Consider the following 10,033-nt stretch of genomic DNA (forward strand, 5'->3'; position numbering starts at 1 on the left):
TGCCGAATCCTCTTCAGGGACCAGCCAATCATCCTGCCGGGCCTGGGGCCATGCATGCCCAGGAAATCATCTGATCTAACAAGCCCAGGTGATGCAGACTGGGGTGCAAAGGCAGCCCCGAAGCTGCGGTCCAGGCGACAACGGCGCGCAGGCGGGTCCAGCCTCAGCCAGCGGGGAGATGCCCAGGAGGGGGCCGGCCGCTCTGGTGCTCGCTCTCCCCACGCGCCCCCTTCTGGCCTCTTGCGGCTCTGCCCTCGGCTCTGGTCACAAGCCCGGAGCCAGAGCCTGGCCCAGCTGCTGGGGATCCGCAGAATCCAAGGCCCCCAGCAGGGGTGCTCACAGCAAGGACCCTCAGGAGCACCCCCAACATCGGCGCCTTGCCCACCCTCTCTGGCTGTTTCCTGCCGTGACCCCCAAATAAAGCTCTTCCACTCCAGTCTGGGTTTCAGGGTCGGCTCTGGGGGCCCCACTCCAGCCTCAGGGGTGGAGGTGGCATAGTATAGAACATCCTTCTCTAAGGGTGAATTTTAAAAGCCATCCTCTCCCTCTCCCTCCGCCCCCTCGCTCTCCTTTCCACAGATCTTTATGATACTCTGGCCCAGGCACCGTCCTAGGCCCTAAGGACCCCACCCCCAGAACCGCAGCAGACGTGGCTCCCCCCAGCCCACGCGACCGCCTTGGTCTGTCTGTGCCCAAAGGCAGTGCCGGTTGCACCCAGCCTGTACTTCGTCTGACTCCCGCTCGTGGCTGGAAGGACGGGTCCTCGTCATTGTCAGCAAGGGGGGTCCCAGGTGGAGCTCGGGCCTCCAGGCAGGGTCTGTCTGCAGAGGCTCTGAGGGGGATGTCTCTGTGGACACGGCAGGAGCCGGTGCTGAGGATAGGGTTGGGGTGTGGATCCCAGCCCCAGGTGCTCTGCCCCGCCCTCCCCAGGCCCTCAGCCCGCGCCTGCTCTGCTGTGCTCACCTGGCGCCCGTGGTCACCTGGAATCCTTGCTCTGCGGACACAGGTCGGGGTGTCCCTGTGCCAGCCAGGTTCCCAGACCCCTGGGTGGGGTGCTTGTGGAGCTCTTTTCTCAGCCAGAAGAGAGGTGGGGGTGTGGGAGGGAGGGGGACCCTACTCCCCCATCTCAGAGGAGTCTGTGGTGCCCCCAGGCCTGGGCAGCAGGCCCAGCGGCTGAGCACTGAGCCTCCTGGAAACTGCAGAGCCCGCAGGGAGCCCTGAGGCCCAGACCGGACCAGAGCTCGGCGAGCACCCCTCCCCCGCTGTATGCGGACTCAGGTCTGGGCCTCAGAAGCCTCATTCCAGGGGAATAAGTCCAGCAGGTCTAGCCACCTGCCCAGGTGGCCCTGGCCCCGCCATCCTGAAGGAAAGCCAGAGCTCGTTGGAACGGCTGCCTCCGGGGGGTGTGGCTCTGGGGGAGGCGGGACCTGTGATCCTGCTGGTCCGGCCCCCCACCGCTCTTGTCATGCCTTCTCGGGCCAGGCCCCATCCTGGTGTGGTAGGGAGGGAGCCCTCAATTTGAGGATATTCCTGTCCAACCCCAGCTGGTTCTGAACCTTTTCGGGAGAGTGGGGATCTGGTCCGAATCCAGGAGCAAATTGTATGGGGCCCTGGGTCGTCTTTGGGCTCCTGTCTTTAAACGGATTGGGGTGACCTGGAGGCCTCTACCTGCCGTCTCCCACCTGGCATCGTCTTACCTGGGGAGATTTCATTGTAAAGACTCACAGCAAAGGTGGTCAGGGTGAGCCATCGGCGGCATCGACAGATATCCGTTCATGTTTAGAAACTGACACACAAACAACAGCAACAAAAACCTGGTTTGTGCCCATTAAAAAAAAAAAAAAACTGGCACATAACATTAAGTGAGGAAAACGGGCAGACACACAGGGCGCGTTTGGAAGGAAACAGTGAAATGTAAGAGCCGTGCTCCCAGTGGAGGGGAGGCTGATGTCTAGTAAGAGCCGTGCTCCCAGTGGAGGGGAGGCTGATGGCTAGTAAGAGCCATGCTCCCAGTGGAGGGGAGGCTGATGGCTGTTTTCAGTTGCTTCTTTTGAAGTAACTGAAATAGATTACTGAGAATAGAAATAGATTTACAGAGAGTTGCAAAGAAATCTGTGAGGCTCCAGTGAGCTCCATGCCCAAGCAGCTGTCGGGCAAGGTCGGTTCTGGAAAACTGGCCCTGGTGGTGCCAGAGCTGTTCGGATGGTGACTTTTACTTTCTTTATGTTTTCAGTATTCTTGAAGTTTCTGGAATAAGCATATGATAGTTATTTTTAGCTCCTGATTTCTTTTCATGTAACTGTATAAGTGAAACACGAATAATTCCTGTGTCAAGAATTTCAGCCATGGCCACAGACAAGCACAGAGGCCGAGGCTGTTCCTCCTCCGAGATGCCCACGGCTCTGTGGGCGATCCTCCCAGCCCCTCCTCTGTGCAGCCACACGCTTGGATGTGCTCGCAGAAATACCTGCTTCCAGGTGGGGGGGGGCAGGGGGCGGGGCTCCCTCAGCTCAGGCACCGGCCCTCCTTCACGGGGAGACTCCACCACAGGGTGGGGTGGTGCCTGGAGGATGCGTGTTTGGAATTTCCAGAAGTGAGGGAGGCTGTTTCTCCCCTCCCCACCCCCAAATTTCAGGATCCGAGGGAATAGACCTCAGATGTGCACCCAGGGGACACCGCCCCTGCTGCCAGGGCCACCTCAGAGGGTCCTCTGAGCCAGCCAGTCCCCAGGTCCAGAGGATTCAGAGCAAACCTGGGGGCTGCGGTTTCCCTCCTGAGATAGGAGCAGCTGGAGGCCCAGTACCCGGGGACCCTTGTCCTTGTCCCCGGCCACCAAAGGGTGCGGGTAGGGCGGGGCAGAGGGCCGTCCCCGGAGAGACCCACTGAAGGGGCCCCAGGACGGGCACACCTGCGGTTTGTTGGAGTGGCAGAGGTCACAGTGTTTCTGCACAGGTTGGGGAACTGGAGAAGAGAGGGCAAGGAGCGGGGGTCCCAAGGCGGCTCACTGGGAGGTCCCAGCTGGGGCCCATCCGTCTCCACCTGCCCCCAGGACGCTCTCCGGGGAGACCCGGCCTTCCAGTTGCCCGAGCGCCCCTCGCCCAGTGCCCCCCCCCCACCAGCCCGGGATAGGCAGCTCGGGCTCAGGAGCCTGGGAGGGGCACAGACATCCGGCCACACCCTTTACCAGGCTTTCCTGCAGGGAACTAGAAGGCTCCAGGCCTCTGCTGGGAGAGGACTCCAGGGACTCCATGGGACCCTGGCCACGTGGGGCTGAGGGCCAGTGCAGCCAGGATGTCAAAGGTGTCTCCCTGGGGGCAAGAGTGCACCCCACTCCCAGGACTGGGGTACGGGCCTGGGCTCCAGGCTCCTCGCTCTGTGCCGGGCTCGTGCAGCTCCACGGGGCGTGGGGGGAGGGCCGCCGAGGGGAAACGGGTGCTCCAGGCCCGGGTGGGGCCCCCCTCTGCCCACCCCCCTTTGTGGCCCTCCCTGGGCCTGCCTGGCCCTGGGGTCCAGGCAGGGTCCCCACTGAGCCTGTTCTTTGCTCTGCTCTTGGGAGCAGCAAGGCCCTTTGCACTCCGGGGAGGGGCTGTGGGGGCAGGCCACCCCGTGCGGTCTTCCTCTTCGTCCCTTCCACCCCAGAGCCCTCTGTCTTAGGGACCCCGCTCTGCCCACTGGGGTTCCAGCCCTCCACCTCCTTCCCTAACTGTTGGGTTTGGGGGCGCTGGGGCCCCTGGGCTTGGGCTGATAGGCAGACCTGTGGCTGTGACCAGGCTTGAGGGCAGCCTGTCCAGGGAAGGGGACACCCACATGGCCAGGGGCTTGGGCTGGGGCCTGGTGCAGCCCCGGGACCCCCAGACCAGGAGCCAGGGCACCCTGGGCTGGTTGGGCTGCACACCTAGCAAGGGGGGGTGGCAGGGGGTCCGGACCTGGGGAGGGGGGCCAGCTCTAGGCACCCGATGGAGCGTCAGGTACAGGGAGCTGGAATTGTGGACGTGCCCCAAACGTCCCTGGCGTCTGGGTTACAGCGCCTCAGGGAGTCTAGTTCAAGTGTGAAGATCGACCTCACCGCATGCATGTGGCTCCACCTTCTGGGCCCCTGGGACGCTGAGGCCGAGGGAGGGGACAGCATCTTCAAGGCCGGAGGGCAGGAGCTGCTCCAGGGCCCGCTGAGGGCCTGGGACTCCCGCCCAGCTGGAGCAGGGATGACTCAAGCCCCTTTCAGCGCCCGGGTTTGGAGCGCGAGAACATCCAGGGGAACCAGTCCAGGGCAGAGGCCCCGCCCTTCACTACACACCCCTGCATCCTCGGCTGACCCATGTCACCCCTGTAGAGGGAGCTGCCCTCCCACCGCCGGGCAGCACTGACTGTGTAGTTTAGATCACCTGGAACCTTCTGCTTTCAGAGGCCCCACTGGCACGCCGCCCAGGAGCTCGGAGCTGACGGAGAGCATCACCCACCCCTCCTCCCCTCCCCCTCCCCCTCCCCCTCCCCTCCCCCCATCAAGGTCCCAGAGCCAGTACCAGCCCTCTGCTGCCTTGGGTGGGTCTCCATGCTCCGGCCCCTCCCCTCGTGCCCAGGGACCCCGCCTTCCCCTGTAGAGCAGAGTGAGAGCCGCAGCACTCACAGTGGCCCCCGAGCCCTGTGACATTCCCTCTGCAGCGAGCATGTGACACAGGCTGCCACGCTGGCCCCTTCCAGAAAGTGGTGGGCCCCAGCGGCCCCCACCCCCAGTCCCCTGGCTGCTCCCCCACCCGGGGCATCTAGGGGGCAGGACCATGCCTGCCCAGCCACTGTTGTCCCCAGGCAGGGCCTAGGGGTCAGGAGCCCTGGGGAGGCTGGCTGAGCACATTCCAGAACCAGCTGCCCAGGGGCCCATCCCTGCCACAGAACTTGTCACGGCTGCTATCTTCTCTATGGGGTCCGAGGACGGGACCAGGTGCTGGTGCTGTGGCCTGGAGCCCAGCCTCTGTGCAGCTGGCGGTCGCCCCGCTTGGGGGCGCCACCGACCCCACTCTCCGTGCGGCCACCTTCAAGGCCAGCGCCCCGACAGTGCCCTGTCCTGGGGAGGCCGGGACCACATGGACGGGCAGATCCTGGGCCAGCTGCGCCCCCTGGCAGAGGAGGAGGAGGAATACGGGGCCGGGGACGCCCCATCCGCAAGGCCCGCCTTCCCGGGGATGGGCTCCGAGGAGCTGCGGCTGGCCTCCTTCTGTGACTGGCCACTGAGCGCCATGGTGCCGCCGGAGCTGCTGGCCGCCGCCGGCTTCTTCCACACCGGTGAGTCCCAGGGGCCTGGGCGCCACTGCAGATCCTTCTGGACTGGGCTCTACCTTCTCCACGGCATCTGCCCCCGGGACAGGGAGGGTCCCCACAGCCCTTCCATGCCTGCCCCCCGCCCTGCAGTCTCTCCTGTGCTTCCGACCTACACGCGCACCTGGGGAGAGGCCAGACCAGCACGGAACAGTTGGACCCTGGGCTGGGGGGACAGTGATGGGACGGGGGAGCCAGGAGGAGGAGAAGGGGGTATGCGGGCACCGGCAGGGCCCCCGGGAGTCCGGGGACAGGCTCTCGGAGGGCTGGTAGTGGGATGTGCCTGTGGCAGCCCCTGACCTGTGGTCTGTGCACCAAATCTGTTGATCGTAGGGGGTGAGGCAGGGGTGAGGGTCTCGGAGGTATAGAGATGAGGGTCCGCATCCCCCGGTGGAGTCGTGAGCCCCTAAGACCAAGCCTGGCAGCAGACAGCTCCCCTTCTTTCCATCGCTGGGAATCCATCCTGAGGAGGGGGCACCTGGGGCAGAGGTGCGGGGTGCGAGGGCTCTGCCCCCACCTTTCCATACATACTGTGGACACCCCCTGCGTCCCTTTCCCCAACGTGCACCTCGATCCTGGCAAGTACCCAGACATCGTTACCCCTATTCCACTGTCGAGAAAATGGGGTACACGTGAATTCTGAGGAGAACGCTGGGCAAAGGGGTGGCCAGTGGGAGCCTGCAAGGCTCACGAGCAACCCCAGAGAGCCCCTGCCCCAGAGGGAAAGGCCACCTGGGAGCGCCCAGCCCTGGCCTTGGAGGACACACAGGCTGTGCAAGGGGCCAGGCAAGGTCAGGACCAGTGTCTTGACTCCATCCCAGGCCAGCAGGACAAGGTGAGGTGTTTCTTCTGCTACGGGGGTCTGCAGAGCTGGGAGCCAGGCGACGACCCCTGGACCGAGCATGCCAGGTGGTTCCCCAGGTATGGGCTCCGCGGGCCAGCCTCCCTTCCCCAGTCCCGGGGGTGTCGAGTCTCAGGGACCGCGGTGGGGGGGACTCTCTGGGGACGGCGCTTCTGCTATTTCTCCCTTGATGTTCAAGGGTCTGTCTCCAAAACAGCTTCCCAGCAAGCGCCCACCACCCCGGAGCCCCAGCTGCCCCCACAGGGGTGGGGGAAGCGGGGGCAGAAGGCAGAACCCCGGCCCAAGGGGTCCACGAGGCCAGACCTGGCCGGTGCGGGGGGTCCTCTGACAGCCCCAGCCCACTGCCCACTGCCCACGGGGCTTCCGAACTCACTTTCCTCAGGTGTGAGTTCCTGCTCCGGACAAAAGGAAGGGACTTTGTCTGCAGGGTCCAGGAGTCTTGTTGCCGCGTGCCGGGCTCCTGGGTGAGTTCTGCCTGCCCTAGGGCTCTGGGGGGTGGTGGTGGTAAGGGTCCCCCCGACCCCTGCTCCTCCGCCTACTTGGGGCACAGGTATTCTCTGGCTCCTTCCAGGACCGTTCAGAGGAACCAGAAGACGCAGGTCCCACCACCCCCTCAGGTGAGCCGGGACACGCAGCCTAAGCCTGGCTCCCTGGGGCACCTCCCTCCTGCCCTGTGGCCAAGCCGTTGGGTACCCCCCCAACACAGGACATTAGGGAGAGTGAAGGGTGCTGCCTGGGCTTGCTTCACGGGGGCTTCACACAGCCACTGCGTGTGTGTCCGGGGCTCTGCTACCCCTGCCTGGCCTCTGTGCACAGCCAACCCCGAGGCCGGCACAGGGGCGTGGGAGGGAGAGGCTGCCATGCACTGGGCAGCCTCTGCTGGGGTGGCAGCCAACCATGCGCGAGAGCCGACCGGCCTCCATCCCCAGCACAGAGGGGCCGGCGGCACGGAGCTCTGCTCTCAATCAGTGCCGGGCGGGGGGTGGGCGGGGCAGGGTTTGAGGGGCTCCAGGGTTCAGGTCCCGACTGTGCTCTCTGAGCCTCAGTGCCCTGAGCTGTGAAATGGGGCTGGTGCCAGCCTCCACTGGGATTAAACAGGGGTCTGTGTGTCGCCCCGGGAGCAGCGCCTGGCACGTAGTCGGGTTCTGTCCGTGGCTGCTTTGGTGATCAGGTTTCCATCTTCCCGGTGTGGCGGCACCTCTGACACAGGCCCTGGGAACACAGCCCTGACTCGGACATGGATGGAGTGGCTGTGATGGCCACAGGGCCCCTTGTGTTGAGGTGGCCCTGGTGATGTGCCACAGTGGCGGGCCGCTGCCTCTCTGCCGGGACCCCGAGGCCCTGGCCCCTGCCTGCCCTCGGTCCAGCACCCCTCGCCCTGCCTTGCAGATGCTGGGGGCGACCAGCAGCAGCCCGCCTGGAGCCAGTGCCCAGCAGTGCAGGCCGTGCTCCAGATGGGCTTCGGGCGGGGCCAGGTGCAAGGGCTGCTGCGGCGTAAGTGCCGCCAAGGGGTGCCGACCGGCATGTCCACGTCGCAGCTGGTGGCCGACCTGCTCCAGGAAGAGGACGGGGGCCGGGAAGCAGGGGCCAGAGGTACCTCCACCTCTCTGGACCCCGCCCACCTCTCCTCTGGACCCCGCCCACCTCTCCTCTGGACCCCGCCCACCTCTCCCTGCTCACTGCCTCTGGGCACAGCCTTCCCTCGCCGCCCCCACCCCCCGCCCCGGGGCCAGCCCGCAGCGTCCCGGGCCACAGCGAGAGGGGCTGGATGGGCCGAGCGTCCTGGTGGAGAGTGGGCTCTGGGATCCTGGTGTACCGTAGGTGGGGGAGCGGGCTGGTACTAGGGCTCACCTGTGGCCTGCTATCTCTGGCCAGGCCTCGTGTCCCCTGGGGACCTGGGCCTCACCCCTGTTCTATCTGCCCACAGCTCCTGTCCACCCAGGGCCCGAGCTGCCCACATCCGGCAGAGAGGCCCAGGTGTCAGGCGCCAGGGAGGCAGGTGAGGGTGAGGGCCCACCTGGGGTGGGGGCGGGGCCGGCCCTCCTGCATCCCGCGGTGGGGGGGCGGGCACTCCCGCTCTGGCCCGCCTCCCCATCGGCCAGTACAGAGGGTGGAGGTCAGGGTGCGGGGCGATGTCACAGGTCCCCGCTGTGGAGACCCAGGTGGAGCCCAGGCCGAGGGGGTGCCGGTGGCTCTCGAGGCCCCAGGAGCCCGGGACGCCGGCGTGGAGAAGCAGCTGCAGCGCCTGCGGGAGGAGCGGACGTGCAGGGTGTGCTTGGACCGCGCTGTGGCCGTCGTCTTCGTGCCCTGTGGCCACCTGGCCTGTGCCGAGTGCGCGCCCAGCCTGCAGCTGTGCCCCATCTGCAGGGCCCCCATCCGCAGCTGCGTGCGCACCTTCCTGTCCTAGGCCAGGTGAGCGCTCGGCCTGGACAGTGACCTCAAGCGCCGGCTCCTGAGATCCTGCTGCAGGGCCGATCCTGACAGACATTGCTAATCAACCCCATACCTTCCCCTGACGCTCAGATATTTGCTCTGAATCCTTCTCAGCACAGCACCCTGGGGGGCCACTACCACTCCGCTTAAGCGCATCTCTGCCTTGGTTTTCCTAGTGGTCAAGGGGGATAATTCCTCCTGTCCAGCTGGGCATACGTGGCAGCAGCCAGGCCAAGGGGAGGACGTCTTTGGAGGCACGTGAAGAAATGCACGATGCCCTTGTTAGGAGAAAGCGCTGGGGTCTGCCTGAGCATAAGACCCCGATGGGGATCTCAGCCTGGGATCTGGGCCCAATGGAAACGCATGGTGGGTGGGGGAGGGGTGCGTGACGCTCCAATGCTCATGTGGGGGCAGGAGCCGTGGGCTTCTCAGGGTTCCCAAAGGCTCTGAGCCCCAAGGTCCCTCCAAGAATCCTCCGGGGGGAGAAGTGGGAAGGGAACTCCCTGGGGGCTGAGGGTCCCCAGCCGGGGGGAGAAGCCAACTGGAGCTGCCGCTTCGCCCTCCTCCCCACCAGGAGCTGTGAGCACTGGCCCCACGTGGGCACCCACTCGGTGGCTTGCTGAGCACGGCTGAGCTCGCGTCCAGCACTGACCAGTCCAGCGTGGAAGATGGAGCTGCAGGCGGCTTGGCGTGTGGGGTGGGGGGCCATTTCCCCTGTGTGTGTGGGTGCTTTGGAAGAGTCAGAATAAAGTGTGGGTTTTCCCTGGATGGTGCGCAGCACTCTGTTCCAGAACCACCAGCCCCCTCTCCACCACCTTGCCCCAGGCGTCTGTCCCCCCCCCCCCCCACCAGTAGGGCAGGTGAGGCCAGGTCCATTCCAGGCCATTCCCACCACCCCTTACCCTTCCCCCTTTCCCTTGTTCTTATCTTTTCAGCATTCTAAGGACTTTTAGAATGGACTAGCCTTGGGCTGCTTCTGAAACTGAACCTGTAATTGTCCCCCAAGGTCTTGCAGGGTAGGGAAGGTGGTCTGGAGGTCAGGTTCCTTTCCATCCTCTACTTGTGGGCACCTTGGGATACACTAGGACTGTTGCATCCCGGGGGCTCGAACAGTGCCCTCTGCTTGTCACCAGGAAGCCCTTGCCTTGTGGGCTCCTGGGCAAGCCCAGCCCTCACCCCGGGGGTCCCACCGGCCGCAGCACCTGGGGCCCTAACCCTAACTCCCACCGCGCTCAGGTGGAGGTCACCATGGGCTCACTGGACCCTCGTGGTGGGGTCACTCTTTCCCCGTCTCGCAGGCCCCTTGGCCAGCCCGCCCCCCTCCCGCCCCAGCACGGGTGTGTGCAGCCCGCGGGGGTCTGGCTGCCCTGGGGAGGACATCTGAGGGATGGGGCTCCTTGGCCAGCAGCCCCAGGCCTGCTGTAGATG

At 65.3% G+C, this 10,033-nt stretch overlaps 1 protein-coding gene across 1 annotated transcript; it reads left to right on the forward strand.

Moving 5' to 3' along the window:
• Nucleotides 1-4,913: 4,913 nt before the first annotated feature.
• BIRC7 (baculoviral IAP repeat containing 7) lies at nt 4,914-8,579 on the forward strand (the record flags this gene model as incomplete). The annotated part of the gene is made up of 7 exons (XM_082670759.1): nt 4,914-5,277; nt 6,132-6,231; nt 6,555-6,636; nt 6,723-6,789; nt 7,562-7,765; nt 8,100-8,171; nt 8,275-8,579. The coding sequence occupies 7 exons, from the start codon at nt 4,914-4,916 to the stop codon at nt 8,577-8,579; spliced, it is 1,194 nt and encodes a 397-aa protein (XP_082526885.1).
• Nucleotides 8,580-10,033: the final 1,454 nt, after the last annotated feature.

This window comes from Grampus griseus, assembly GCF_964374135.1.
Source record: "Grampus griseus genome assembly, chromosome: 14".
NCBI lineage: Eukaryota > Metazoa > Chordata > Mammalia > Artiodactyla > Delphinidae > Grampus > Grampus griseus.